The following is a 14,803-nucleotide window of genomic DNA, read 5'->3' as shown; positions in this document are numbered from 1 at the left end:
TTATTATATGCTGCTTTTTCTCTCTTATTTACTTATAATTATTTTTTATACATTATTTATTTATAAAAATTATATGAAAAAAACCACAATTTTACAGTAAGTGACAATTAAGCAACACTTAAAATTCACATAACATTTATATTTTCAACATGCAAGAAATGTACTGTCAAGAGTTTCAATTCTATATAGCGATACTTAAAGTTTTAGAACTATTAACTATTAAAAAATATAGTGAATATAATAACATATTTGATGAATTAAACAAATAGAGAACAAAATGTAATTTCAAATTTAATTATTTAATTTCAAACAAACTTAATCTATTTATCATATCCTGTATATTACTTTATATCAATCAATATATTTCTAAAGGATCGGCAGGATAAGTAGGTTACACGTAGACGAATAAAAATTGATCGAAAAAATACACGGTAATAAATATTTTATTTCAAATCGTTAGACAATCACATTAGTCTCGATTATTTCTAATATTTAAAAAATATATACAAAAGATATTTACAAATAAACAATTAAACGATCTGCCGTTACTGCATACGATATAAAAATAAATGTGTCGTCACGCGTTTCCTTCTCGTAATCTTTGTATCTTATGACACGCAACCGCAATCGTAAAGGAATGAGTCGCAACACTTAGGAAAATACGCAAACGCAAGAAAAAGACAGACGTGCGTTATTGTTAGTTTTGTGATGCACGCTCACGAATTGACAACTAGTATTCTTGAATCGACTTCAAGCTCGTCGTAAATTCTCTCGCCCGCCTTAATCGTGAAAGCGAATAAGAACTCTCTTTTCGCCGTACAATTTTTTGTTGCGACGTGTTGTCGTCTATTTGGTCGGTAGATACTTGTTAAAGAGACAAATATTAAATTACATCCTGCTTTTCGATTGTACCATACTGCTTTTGACCGAATAGGTATGAACAAACACAACGAGCACGATTTTCCAATATCACTCTTTTCGCATAGCAAAATATAATCCCAAGAATATCCAAGAATATCTTCGGACGTTTAGATTTGATCCATAATTTAATTGTATCTGCGATAAGATTAATTATCCAGTCGTTAACGACTACACGTATGAGATATCCTTAGGATACACGCGGATGTTCTTAGAATATTTCTTAAAGTTATAATACTTTTTGTCTTTTTAATATTTTATCGGGACAAACTCTCTCTTCGAGCCATTTTACACTTTACACTTTAATATTGTATAATGCCTTTGGATTTCTATATGGAGATGTAAGTATCGGAAACATTGTTCTTAATTAGCTACGTCCTTATAGTTGTTAGACGGTCATCAGATATCTTAAAATATTTTCTTTTTGACGGTCTGAGCAAATCGGAATATCTTAAAATCGCATGCTACGTGAAAATCGAGTCAATAATGTCGATTAATTAGGATGTATCACGTAAAGTAGCTAGATGTTATCTATAGATATCTCTCTTTGTGCATATCTTTCGAACAACATGACACTCTAGTAAAAACATTGTAATTTTAATTGCGTACAGTACATCATATATATATAGTCTCTTTCATTTTGATTACAAGTGTTACTCGGCGATAACAATCGGTCCGCGAGAATAACGACGCTGTTCTCGCGTTTTCGCGTACAACCTAAATCATTTGAGGTATATCTCCTTACGTCATTACTGTCATTTCGCGTCATCTCGCGTCATCCCACATTCTTTGGTCTCTCTCTCACACTTTCTTTGGTTTTCCGTTTTCTCGTACTTGCTCAAACATTACAGGGTGTAGCTAACGTAAATAGCTTCTTATATTCCCACAATATATCTTCAGCTTTGTCCATTGTCTTTATTTACACTGTAAATATTAATATATTATATGTATACGACATTATAGATCATAAATAAATTTTTTGTATAAATATTGCGTGAAATTACGTGTTACAAGTTTGATTAATCTCATCGATAATAAGTGATTTTTTCCTAAATCTGATTAATACTCCGTATATTAAATTCGATTGGATATAGACAGACCTGTATCTCAGAATGAAAAGGTCTTCTCACATTTTCAATCGTAATTTTTTATCGTTCCTAGTTACTTAGAAGTCAGCTTGATAGCAGAAAGTAACCGTTCGACTACACCCTGCACGCTTTAAACGATTTTTCAATCGGGAGAGCTCGATCGCTCAAGTTAGTTCGAGTTATCGTTCATCGTTTGTCATAAACTAGTACTTTCTTCTCCCGCATCCGGTCTTTCTAACATTCCCTTCTCGTCGATGCCTATAAAGTACGTTGTGACCTCTCCTTTCGGCTTGACATACGTCTCACCGCGTAGATGACACTTGACACCTTGCTGTTCCAAGATGGCAGCCGTATCCGCTGTTACCTAAACGAAATGCTCGTTTTATTGCACGAATTTATTAAACATTAATATTAAATGTAACGTCTAGACTTACCTGTATTTTTCCTGGTAGTCCAGTGGTGTCCATTCTGGATGCCATGTTTACGGGGTCGCCCCAAATATCGTACAACGGCTTTTGAGCCCCCACGACGCCAGCCGTCACCTCCCCATGAGAAATGCCGATCCTTAATCTGAAGACAAATTTCGGATTTCGTTCAAGTTTCTTTTAATTTTGCCGCTTTTTATCGTGCTTAGAATCTTGTGAGGTCGTGCTCACTTACTTGTGAGGTTTCGACGTGGTGAACGACCTCGCGTTCATTCTATCGAGCACGGACATCATTTGTACGGCAAATTGCACCATCACCTTGACCACATTGTCGCTGCAACTCTCGTCGCTTTCAGTGCTGTGCATTGAATCGCGTCGATTCGCTTCTAGTCCGCAAGCCGCCATATATGTTGTACCTAAATAAAAAATACGATAACAGATGAATTCAAATTGTCATCTAGAATCCAGTTTTTATTCATGTTGTTAATTCATTGATGATTATTCATGATTATTCATGAGATTCTCACCGGCGACCTTTATCTTCTCTATGCGACACATGAAGCAAGGATCGAAGAGTAACTTGTCGAATTCACAAATAATCTCGTTCAAATCACTAAGGATGTTACTCTCGACGATCGACAGTTCTGTCAGAGAGGCAAACATCACGGCGACGTTGTTGTGAGCCTCGTGATAAGGCTCGTTCTCCTCGGTTCGGTTCATGTTCAAATAAAACTCCGCTAAAAGCACAACCAGTCACGCGATCAATCTCAGACAATAATCATCTCGATTACTGAACGTTATCGTTATTTCTAATCAGTATATCAAAAAATTGTAAGAGCCCCGTAAGATATTTGCGGGGACCAACGCACCGACGTGTTCCGGCAGAATATTACGAAGTAAAAGCTTGTTGGCATTTCTCGTATGAAACGCTTCATCCTGTTCCTTCGTTAGCTGACGTTTCCATTGATAATCCAGCCTGCTCAAGTATTCTGCCTAAATAAACATTCGTAAAAATTAACTCGTTGACGAACAACGTCGAGAACATTTCGCACAAAATTGCGATTTCGGGGCTTACCTGACGATCTATGAGATGCAAGGAGAACGTGAGAAACAACACTGTCAATATATGCGCCAGTCTCGGTTCCATGTGAGGATTCCACGCGTCGCTCGACTAAAATGCATACGTTTCATACTGTCATTTATTATTAATAAACAATTCTGTAAATGTAGCCAAATATTTTGAGACAATGGTGTATTTTTCATATTTTCATATTCTTCTTTTTATTAAATTTGTAACAAGAAAAATATTTCTTGAAAGAAATACGGATATAACACCTGAAATATATTAGATCGGTGCACCCAAACGTTCCACGCGTAAAAGGCTACCACGCAGATGCTTATCACTAATTTCAAGACGTAGTGGACCCTTAGGAAGAGGAAACTCGTGATGATCGCCAACGAGCAGGTCTCTGTCATTTGCTGGAAAAGAAAAATGCCGATGACGTGCGGGAACATCAAGGGCAGAATCGTCGAGACGGGAAATTTCACATAATTTCAACACCATGTACCTACTAAATAATCTTACCCAAGGTGTAGATGTGCATTCAAATTTGGAGGCGCCAACCTCCAACACGCTGGACGTTATGTTATTGTCCAATAGGTTCACATTTTCACATTCAAACTGAAAAGAGTTTTAACTCTTTAATCGTAGAGGAAAAAAATTATCTTTTGATTTACGGCTAGACAATTGCTTCGATAGCTGAATTCATGGATGTATACGAAATAATCAACAGAAAAGAAAAAAATTGATCTGTTAATTAAGAAAATTCTTAATTAAGAGAATCCTTACAATCATATCAAGCATGGCGCATGCTGCAAGCATTATCGTGATCACCAGGTACAAGACCGTCCTCAGAAGGGCGCTCCATACAACCTAGAGGCGTAGAACATGAAAGTGAACAGAAAGATAATGTTAATTAAGTTAATGTTAATTAAATATAATAAGTGCAAGCGTGTTAAATATTCAGCAACGCTATAGCTACCTTTACGCTCGTTTGATAAAAAAAGTATAGCAGTTTGTTCCGTGGATGTGGAACGTGTCCTTCGTGCTCGTCGTGTGGGTCCTTGCAGCGATTCCACACAAAGTGCATCCACGTGAGGGGTATTAAAGCGATCAGGAACATCAATGCCGACGAATAACCGACAAGCGTGTTCAGATGCCATCTAAAAATTTAACGAGTCTCGCATTATTAAGTCGATATCGTTGGCCTACGATTACCGGACAGATACTTAATTAATTCTAATATGCGTACTTAGAGAGCATAAACGTGGGCACGAGGTACATGAGTCCCATGAAGATAAGCACGAAGGCAGAGCAGCCGATGTAAAACTTAAAGACGGGATCCGGTTCGCGTAGATATGGAATCTCCCAGCTCCATTTCCGAAATGTTAAGAGGAGTGGATTTATGTGCTTCCAATTGCTCCATTGTCTGGAAAAAAGCACGTTTTTTTTTATCATCACTCTCCGATATTTTTCTATTGAAATATAATACTTCGCCCAAAATTTTTGAGAAGTTAACAACCGGATTTTCAAATCTGGAGAAAAGACTCGCTGTAAAAATGCTTACTGCCATTTGCTGAGAGGCATCTGATTAATGGCGTTCTCCATCTCGGCGTCCGCTGCTTTCAACATTAGATGATAATCCCGTAGACAAGAATCCATGAAGTGCGTTCTTCGTCTGTAAGTGCTCGCGAAAACGTCCGCTTGATTGTTTACCATCATCCTCGTTCTGGAACTGGTGCTGATGATGGTATTGGTACGTCCATTGAACTTGACGTAGTGCTTGTTAGACATGGGATATGACAATATCGGCGAGTCCGGACTAATGGCCTTCAAACTGTTCTCGCTGTTCTGCAACAAAGTTCGCCTGTCAACACTCGGCTGGGAATTCGCTCGATGTGAGCACAGGGTGATAAATCAGTGGCATAGGAGCATTCGTTCGTGGCATTAAACGCTAATGCTTTTGCAGCATGTAAGAGTCACAGAGAAGCGCGTATTTAAGGAATTGCGCGAATTGTATTTGTAGATTTGTAAGTGGAAAAATTTTTGTGGACCTATACATACGTATACAAGTAATAAAAGTTGATAAAAGTCGTTTAAGTTGATCTAAGTCAAAATATTGTAGCTCATATTGATTTAAAATAGTATTTTAGACACGAATTTGATTTTCCCACGCCACCGGGAGACACGCACCGCGTCGGCGACGGTAATGGCGTTTCCGGCAAGGACGGCGTGATGAGATAGCTGCGTATTCCATATTTTCGTAAAACCTCGTCGTCCAATCTTTCGACTGGGATGTAGTTGTAGTCATTCGCATTCACGAGATCCAGCGTCTGCTGAGTGACGTGGACCTTGCCGGGCTTCCCGGTCTGCTCCATTTTATTCGCTATCACCACGTCGCGCGACCAAACGTCGTATTGCCACTTGTTCGTGCCCAGGATTCCAGATATTATGTTGCCCGAGTGCACGCCGATCCTCATGTTCACGTCCACCCCGCTCTCACGGTAGACTCGCGCCCTCACCTCGTTGATGATTTTTATCATATCAAGTCCTACGTATTATTTTACGAAATAATATTTAATCAGAGAAAAGATTTGGAAATGTTTTCTTATAATTGAAAACGATCATCAAATATTGCAATTATTAAAAAAAAAAAAAAATGAACACTGGAATTCCTAAGATTTTTATAACAAATTAATATGGCTATCTCTGAAGGATTAGTTAAATATCTTTAGAATAATGTCGTGCGCGACTTGCGTCAAATTTTTTTCTCGATACAATTGGATTCACGAATTAGAACTTTGCCTATTTCCAGATTTGGAAATAACTACATTGTTTTATTTTTATAAATATAAAATGTATAAAATAACATTCTCCAAATGTCCGCTCGATATTTATTGATTGCATCACATTCCGCTGGATGACGGTAATGCATAAATAGACACCGTAATTTTACCGAGATCGACGCAGCTCTTGGCGTGCTGGGAATTCGGCGTGGGCACACCGCTCACGCAGTAGTAACAGTCGCCCAAAAATTTGATTCTCAGCACATTGTGCCTCTCAGACGCCTCATCGAAACTGCCGAACAGATCGTTCAACGTCTCCACGAGTTTCCGTATCGGCAGCGTTACGGTCAACCCGGAGAAGTTCACCACATCCGCGTACAGGATGCTGACATTGTCGTGCGTCTCCACGCATAAATCGCTGAAATCGGAACAATTGGAGTAATAATATTCGAATAAAACGGAATAACATCGTATTTGCCGCGGAGACGTCGTACCCGTACCTGCCTTTCGGCGGAGGACTCTTCTTGTGCTCCTCCACAAATTTGAAGATATCCCGGAAATCCTTTTTGATTTTCGCTACTATATGTTGCGGCAGTATACTCCGCGTCAATTGCTCCTGCAAATGATTATTTCTAGCTTCAAATATGTTCGATCAGAGTTTGAGTTTCTATATAATTTTACATTCTCGCAAATGATCACCTTTTTTATTGTATCTTTGCAATTCTCAATTTTATATTCTTGTATTCTTCGTGGGCGTAAAAATATAGCAGGATTGTGGATAAAATCATGTCTAAAGCGTCGTCTACAATGGCAGCAAGAGTATGCAGTAAGACGTAAGCAGTAAGCTATTGACCAACCACAGTCAATTATTCTTGAATTGTAAAATCCCATTAGTCAATAACTTACTGCTTACGTCTTACTGTGTATACTCCTGCTCCCATTGTAGACGACGCTTAAATCAGTCTAGGGAGTTGAAGCGCAAAGCACAAGAGAAACTCAACGTATTTATCGTGGCTACGTGTTTACGTGCCCAGCATCGCGAATCTGTTTCTCGCATTCCCCGTACGTACTTATTCGCCTCCAAAGACGAATTATTCGAATGAAACAGGAAGAAAGACAAAGGAAAAAGACAACAGAATGAAGATAGAATAGATTAGATTCGACACACGGTTTTCGCTAATGAAGATTACCTCGAGATTAGTCAATATCTCATTTTCAATCTGACGGGCAATAACGCAATTACATCCGTTTAAACCTACTTCTTGATCCTTCTCATAGTTGAGCCTGAGCGTCGACTCGACGCATTTCCGGCGATCCAGGAAGGAGCGCCTGATGACGACCTCGTTCATGAACCTGAAGTAGAGTCCCAGAGCGTTCACGCACACGAAATATATCGCGTCGCTGACCATCTGCGATTAGAAAGGGGACAAAAGAAACAAAAGCATTCCATTCTTAGATGCTGATGGTTTACTGAATTTACTCGAGCAATCGCGCGGCGGTTTGCGTCAGCGCGATTACATCGCGCATCGTCGGCGTAGGGTTTACCTTGGTAACGTAATCGCCCGTGTTATTGTAGGTGATTATTGACAGGGTCGCCAGGTAACACATGCTGGCCGTAAGGCCGAGCACGAGGGCGTGCGAATTCTTCGTGATCGGCAGGAACACGTAGCATGCGAGAAGCGAGTGCGTTGCGTACGCCGGTCTGAAAAAAATGAAATAAAAGGCTACTGAAGAAACGCATGTACATAGCGGCGCACGTGAGCGAATTCGCGGATGCGTGCTTATTGATAAGAGCTAAAAACGCGATCGCGCAAAGCCGTGATAGCGTTTTTAGTTCTTCAACGAGAAAAAAAATGTGGCCACGCGCACGCAAAAACGATCGGTAGAAAACGTAAAAAGCGCGCGCCCGTATATGCGTACCAAGGATGTTTCGATCTTTGTACGCCTGATTATTCCGCTAGGAAGGCCTTTTACATCATTAGGCTAAAACCAAATCATTAAATTAATTTCTTGGAAACATTTTCTTCATATTCGAAATATGACACAACGATTGAAAATGTCTGACTATACATAAAACTTACATTATTATAACGTTATAGTTATAGTACTGTATAATATATTAATATTGTGGTTTCTTAATTCAAAATAATCGTCTAACTAAAAAAAAAAACGTATCGTAATCGTGCAAAAGATTTGTCTCGCGATAATGCGACACCTGTATCGCAACACTTTGAAAAATGTTCTTAAATTGATCATTATATTATTTTGTGCAATACGCCGGATAGAGATAATCACAATATCAAGTTATAATATCAGTCGCTATTCCGGCAATTGTTGCGTATGCGAGGACAAAAGCACGTCTTTATCAGTAATAAATATTTACGCGATTCGCGCTACGTAGTTATCGGGGAATAATTTCGATAAACCGTGCGCCAAATAAACGGCCGCTAGTTTCTACGACGTTGCTAAATAGTGATGTTAATCGGATGCAATTTCGCACTATCCCGATCATGTTATCGGTACCTTATTGGCGGGATAACATCCTCGAAGGCGTAATACAGAGGTATGGTCAGATCACAAATGACCAAGAGCACAATGATCATCCAGGACAGCATGACCGGCAAATAGGTGTTCTTAGCCATATGCCTCGACCGGAATGATAGGGCGATCACAGGACACAGCAGAGCGCCCACGATGCAGTAGGTTACGATGTCTACCAAGCATTTCTTTATGCCAACCTAAATCAAGAAGAAAACTCCAGTTCATATCCCAACGTTACTTATAAATTTTTAAAAGTTGCATCATTTATTAGACACTTCCAAGCAGCAACAACGTTATTAATTGAAGAGTTACTTCGGTAGGATTGACAATAAGGAGCTAAGTGATTTAGTAAAAAGATATATTTTAATATTGATCTATTCATTGAACTATTCATGCAATTAAGAATTTATAAATAAAATGAAACGTTCTCTCTCTCTCTCTCTCTCTCTCTCTCTGTAAATGTTTTTAATTATAATAAATAATAAACTTACATTTTTGATCAAGGACAAGCAATACGTAAATCCAAGTAATAGGTGTAGTAAGATGAATATCGAAAGATAACCATATTGTATTCTCCTGTGATAGACCGTGTACAGCTTTTCTAAGTTCTTGTATTTGAATTGTTTCTGAAAGTGGAAGCTTGCGTGAGATCGTAATCAACTTGCTGAATCAGTGAATTATTACACATTTGATGAAAAATGGGAAGGAACTTATTGAGACAAAATCATTAAATTGTCAATTGTTATAAATATTTAGGAATTCAATAAGGAGATGAAGAAATGTCAGGATCTTATTTCTAAAGAAATTTTATCTGAATATCCTATCCATCGTGATTTTTTAGTTTTTAGTTTTATGTAATTCCTTAAAGCTTTTAGTTATGTTTTTAATATAAATTTTACAAGTGTATAACGATAATTGGCCTTCTGATCAGATGCGAAAGTAATAAAACAAGAAGAGAGCACGCACGTTCGATAATAAAACAAACAATATCTTTGCTTCGTTTCAGAAATATCATCATTAGATAGTCGCAAAACCATAGATTATCCGGAGTGTGAGTATCGTTATCGTTCCGTATAGAAAGTGTCAGTCAATACAGAAATATTTGCACAAAAATCACTTTTCCGTCAACGGCAAAGTCCTTTGTTGTTCATTTTGCATCACGGTCCCGTACACGAAGCGATTATATTAATTAGAGTTCCTCTTTTTAGTGAATAATTGTATTTATCAAAATGGAAATGTTCTTTTATGGAGCAATCTTTTTTTATATTGGAACGTCATTTTGATCGATATAGAAGTATCTTTAGAGCGAGAGGCATCATCGTCGCATCATTACCTATATTATTTTCCGGGGAAGTATCTAAAATTAAAATTTTCGTGTCAGAAGACCTACACGCAATCACGCGAATGGAGGATACTCCTTTATTTCAAGACTCTCCCATCCTTGTACTCCAACGTCCATAACGTGTTCCAATTTTGAGAATTGATCATTTTCAATTTGTCATTTCCAAAAATGAAGATGTGTTTAACGATCAAGGGATGGATAATGGCTACGTGGCAACGTAGGCCAGCGAACTGATAACTGCACGTTCTTTTTCACTTTCGCTTTCGTAACATATCACAAGGCGGTACGCACTATAAATCGGCGCTCGAAGATCGTGACGGGAGAGTCCTTATGAATTCTTTCCTCGCGAGGAACTCACAGGTCGGGGCTGTGCTTCCGCCAGCACGTTCGCCCGCACGACGATCGCACGGCGATCTGCCGATCGCGTGTAGACTGTGGCGCGCGCAAATTATACACGGCTAAGCTCGTAAAACGATAAAGCTGTCATCCGGCGCAATCGCGCAGTCCCAGCGTCCCAGCTCCTCCAGCATGCATCGTATGCGTCGTGGAATGCACCGCAAACTCCCGCTGGAATTCCGCTGGAATTGCGTGTCTTCGAATTGCTTCAGAATTAATCCCTACTGATGTACCCGCGCGAGTACCAGGGTGTGCTCACTCACAGCTTTGCTCGATCCTTTCTTTTTCTAACTTTGCCCATTATATATAATTTGAATAGTTGATAATTTAAAAAGGTCGATGGTCGAGCATACCTGCACGAATCTAACGATTTCAAATTCTTTCATTTGAGAACTCGCTTAGATCGTTCTAGTCTTAATAAATTTCTGATCATTTCATACTTTTTGCAGCAAAAATTAAGAATGAATAAGTTAGAGTATCACGTGCCGAGTTTCAAATACCGATTGACTGGGCTCGAGATAACCGCATATTTTTCTGAAGCAATTTATAAGAAAAGTCTCGAGAAATCTCTTATTCCTCGCGATATCTCGCGGTACATTAAGCGAGCAAGATTATCACAAGCACGTGGACTTATCCAAAGGCATCTGCGTGCATGTTCTAAAAATAGATTCCTCCCCAACACGTTTCACGGGATTTCATCATTGCGGTCATCGTAATGCAAATAGAATATATTATCGCACTCCGGTGGCCAATATTCAGATAACGCGTGACGTACTATCAGATGGCAAGAGGTCCATAAGACGGAACATCTGCTTTCACTTGACGGTACTCACGTGCGAACGGCCGAAAGGCCCAAAATTTGCGCCGCGAAGCCAACGTGCGACCTTTTTCCACACAATGCACGACCACACCCGTCGAAAAATCGCGTCCGTCTAAAATGCAGCGGTTAGGCAAGGTGCGCTTGAAGGCACCTCCACTTGCAGCAGCAGCAGCAGCAGCCGGGGGAAACGTGCTTCCGTGCTTTCGTCTCGCGCGTGCGTTTTGTCCGTACGTTGCTGTTCGCAGCTTGGCGAATCTTCTTCTCTCTCTCTCTCTCTCTCTCTGTCTCTCTCTCTCTCTCTCTCTCTCTCTCTCTCTCTCTCTCTCTCTCTCTCTCTCTCTCTCTCTCTCTCTCTCTCTCTCTTTCTCTCTCTCTCTCTCGTCTCGCTGAATATTGATCTTCAATCCCGAATTCGCGCAGCAGGTCTCCTTTGCAACCTCCTCCTCCTCCTCCTCCTCCTCCTCCTCCTCCTCCTCCTCTCACCCCTTTTTGTCTTTCACTCTCAGTATTGTTCATCGTCCTCCTCGTTTTTTTCATTCTTCACCCCTTTCGATCCAAAGTTATTCGTATTGTGACGATGATAATAAATAATGGATTCATAAATGATTATCACATTAAATAATAATATTAGATAAAACGCGTGAGAATAAGAGCCTTGCATAAGAGCCTAAATACTTAAATTATCACATTGCATATTCTTGCAACGTTTTTTAAATTGCGATATTGTGCAATCTCGCAATTCGACATCTCTGAAATGTTTCTGTAGCATTTGCAATGTGTTGGGGGATCCCGCGATGTATATTGGGATAGAGATATCTCGTTATTGAGGAATTCCCCTTCCTCAAACAAGCAAACGTATATCTTCGATGAAATCTATCGGTTAACAAACGCATCCGAGAGGATTGATTGGACTGAGATTATCGTGAGTCCTGCCGAGCGTTGATTTATTGGTATAACTTTCGGGAATCGAACCAAAGCAAATTTGATCGAAAATGATTTCAAGTAACAAAATTATTCTGTTCGGTATTCACGAAAAAATTTACACGATTTGGAACAGATTTTCTAGTAAGAAACTATAATAGAAATTGTTTATCCAAGAATAGAATCTCCTCCACACAGAAATAACATTATCAATTTTTATGACATTTCCTTCTTGAACTGCTCATTTAATCGGTAATTAACTTGTGGTCATATACCCTGCGCGAGAAAATGATCGCGCTTTCCTGTGCGAGAGTAATAAAAAAAAGCGACGGTGCTTTCCCGGCTCTGCATATCTTCTTCTAGAGCTTTGTAAGCTCGTGCTCGAGCTCGCTTCACGGCGAACATCCTTCGGTCATTCAGATAAATCGATCGTCGCTCGATAAGTTGCACCTTCGAAGAATTCATGTTCTTTCTCGCTCACTCAGCTTGGCGAGTCATTCTCTTCTGATAGTGACTCTCGTGCTAAAAATTCCTCGACAATCTTGTTTTCCAGGTAACATCGTCTGAGAGAACGTTATCAATTCCGAATCGCTGGTGAAATTCTCTTGGTTGAAGCTATATGTCGCGCATTTGTTGCGATTACGCTTCATTGACGTCGCGTGCAGATTCTGAAGTTCATCGCCAAGTTTTTTTTATGTGCTTCAGCGAACAGTGACTTCGACATATATCAGAGGTTTGAATTCAAAATCAAGATGTACAATTTCTCGCAAATTATATTTATATGCTTCAAAAGTTTCGCAGTATTTCTTTTGTAGACTTGAAATGAAGATGAATGATCGCGAGGAATACTCGAGGTTGTAAAAATTTGGATATTAAAATAGTCGTTTAATCCAAGGTTTTAAAATGCAAAGTGCACTCGCAAAACTCGATAAGTTAAAGTACTTGATGAGATTTACGAAGTACTTTAGCTGCCGTAGATCTTTCAGTCCAGAATTTGAGTTTGAAAGTCCAAGAAAGAAAAATATCAAACTTTTAAAACTACAATAAAATTTTAATATAAAAAATTGCATTATTACGTTTACATATAATAATACAATTCTAAATTTTTATTACTTAATTTATAATTAATAATACGTAGACAAAATGATAAGTCTGTCAATAATTTTTTAAGTTATAAGCTCATTTCATTTTATACAAATAATTTTCAAATTATGCTCATTATAAGAAGTAATGTCATATAATCTGAATCAATTATAATATAAATAAAAATGTATATTTATCTTATATAAACTGCATTAATAAAAGAACAATGAACAAAGCCGAAAATAAAAGAGAGTTATCTAAATTCGAGACAACGCGAATCAGGTGATATGACGCCGTATAGTCTAGCAAGAATGAGGAGCAAGAACAAGCTCACAATCAGTAAAGTACCCATCCTCGCGATTGAGGCTATTCAAACATTCACCGGTAAAGACAGATGGTTCTAATGTGATTAATCGATCACTTACCCTCAGACCGGACCATGTCCATTCATCAAAGCTATTGGGAGAGACAATGCGGCCATCGTCCACCTTCTGCAGCGAACTCAGCGACGCTCGGGTCACCAGTTCCACGTCCATCCTGGCCCCGCTGTTGGTCGATCTCGGATCATCCATGTCGATGACGGTCACAGCAAGACGACGACGGCGGTGACAGCGAGCTCGCGGCTGTCATAGATGCATTCATCGCGATGACGGATCTGCGACTGGAGAACGATCGCGACGAATCGCAAAAGTGAATCACCCCGAGCGTCAGGCGTCAGGTTCCGCGATGATCGCGCCAAGCCAAGCCCAGGCTTTATCGTGATAAGAGAAATGGGCCACTCGAAACGCTCCCCCTGCGACTACTGATCCCTACTTCGTCCCTCTCCTTTCTCTCTTTCTTCCTCTCCCTCTTTCTCTCTTTCTTTCTCTCTCTTTCCGACCAACTATAATGCACGTTCCTGATTTTTTTTATATTTGCAAACTCTGCCTGGTGCACTGCACAGCATCGATCGTGAATGATAAAGTGACCAACGGGAAAGAAGCGTTCTCGTTGTCTCGTTGTCGAAAAAGACAAATAAAATATATTTCTGGATGGAAACACCTTTTCAAAGAATTCGCATGGATCTCGGAAAGAAGAACACAAATATCTCAATATAATAACGTAATCAGAAACATCCACCGCCCGCTGGCATTCAGAAAGGATTCACGTTACTCGCTGGCGTAGAATTCACTTCGCGTCAAAGAATACTAATATATTTGTGCACGCGCGCTTCACGTGTCTATTTTTAAACGAATTAAATAAATATGGGATCCGCGACTGTTCTGTCGAAAACTTTCACATTTATCGGCAAATTGTATCAGGCAAAATACGACGTCAAGAATAGCTTCCAAGTTCTTCTTGCCTTTGAACGTGGTGTTTTCAAAATCAGGTAATCGATCCTCGCTGCGTCCGACAACTGAATTCGTCCCCCGCCTGAAAAGAG

At 39.4% G+C, this 14,803-nt stretch overlaps 1 protein-coding gene across 6 annotated transcripts; it reads right to left on the bottom strand.

The window, feature by feature from the left end:
• Positions 1-425: 425 nt before the first annotated feature.
• Acxd (Adenylyl cyclase X D) lies at positions 426-14,097 on the bottom strand. Of its 6 annotated transcripts, XR_011732043.1 has the most exons (21): positions 13,806-14,097; positions 9,310-9,444; positions 8,801-9,015; positions 7,823-7,979; positions 7,537-7,686; positions 6,778-6,893; positions 6,448-6,695; positions 5,685-6,042; positions 5,059-5,337; positions 4,744-4,920; positions 4,474-4,654; positions 4,281-4,364; positions 4,017-4,112; positions 3,767-3,910; positions 3,507-3,602; positions 3,301-3,424; positions 2,959-3,168; positions 2,667-2,847; positions 2,441-2,576; positions 2,019-2,370; positions 426-1,842 (listed from the first exon to the last, which is right to left on the bottom strand). XR_011732043.1 is itself a non-coding variant. In XM_071778461.1 (20 exons), exons 1-20 carry the CDS (start codon positions 13,950-13,952, stop codon positions 2,203-2,205), a joined length of 3,402 nt encoding a protein of 1,133 aa, XP_071634562.1. In that variant the 5' UTR covers positions 13,953-14,097; the 3' UTR covers positions 426-2,202. The 6 variants fall into 6 exon arrangements, 5 of the variants coding, with proteins under 5 accessions (XP_071634562.1, XP_071634564.1, XP_071634565.1 ...); XM_071778461.1 differs by having other exon boundaries at positions 426-2,370; XM_071778463.1 differs by lacking the exon at positions 13,806-14,097 and adding an exon at positions 11,390-11,558 and having other exon boundaries at positions 426-2,370.
• Between the last annotated feature and the right edge of the window lie 706 nt (positions 14,098-14,803).

This window comes from Temnothorax longispinosus, chromosome 5 (genome assembly GCF_030848805.1).
Source record: "Temnothorax longispinosus isolate EJ_2023e chromosome 5, Tlon_JGU_v1, whole genome shotgun sequence".
NCBI lineage: Eukaryota > Metazoa > Arthropoda > Insecta > Hymenoptera > Formicidae > Temnothorax > Temnothorax longispinosus.
This window is presented reverse-complemented; position numbering and strand designations above follow the sequence as displayed.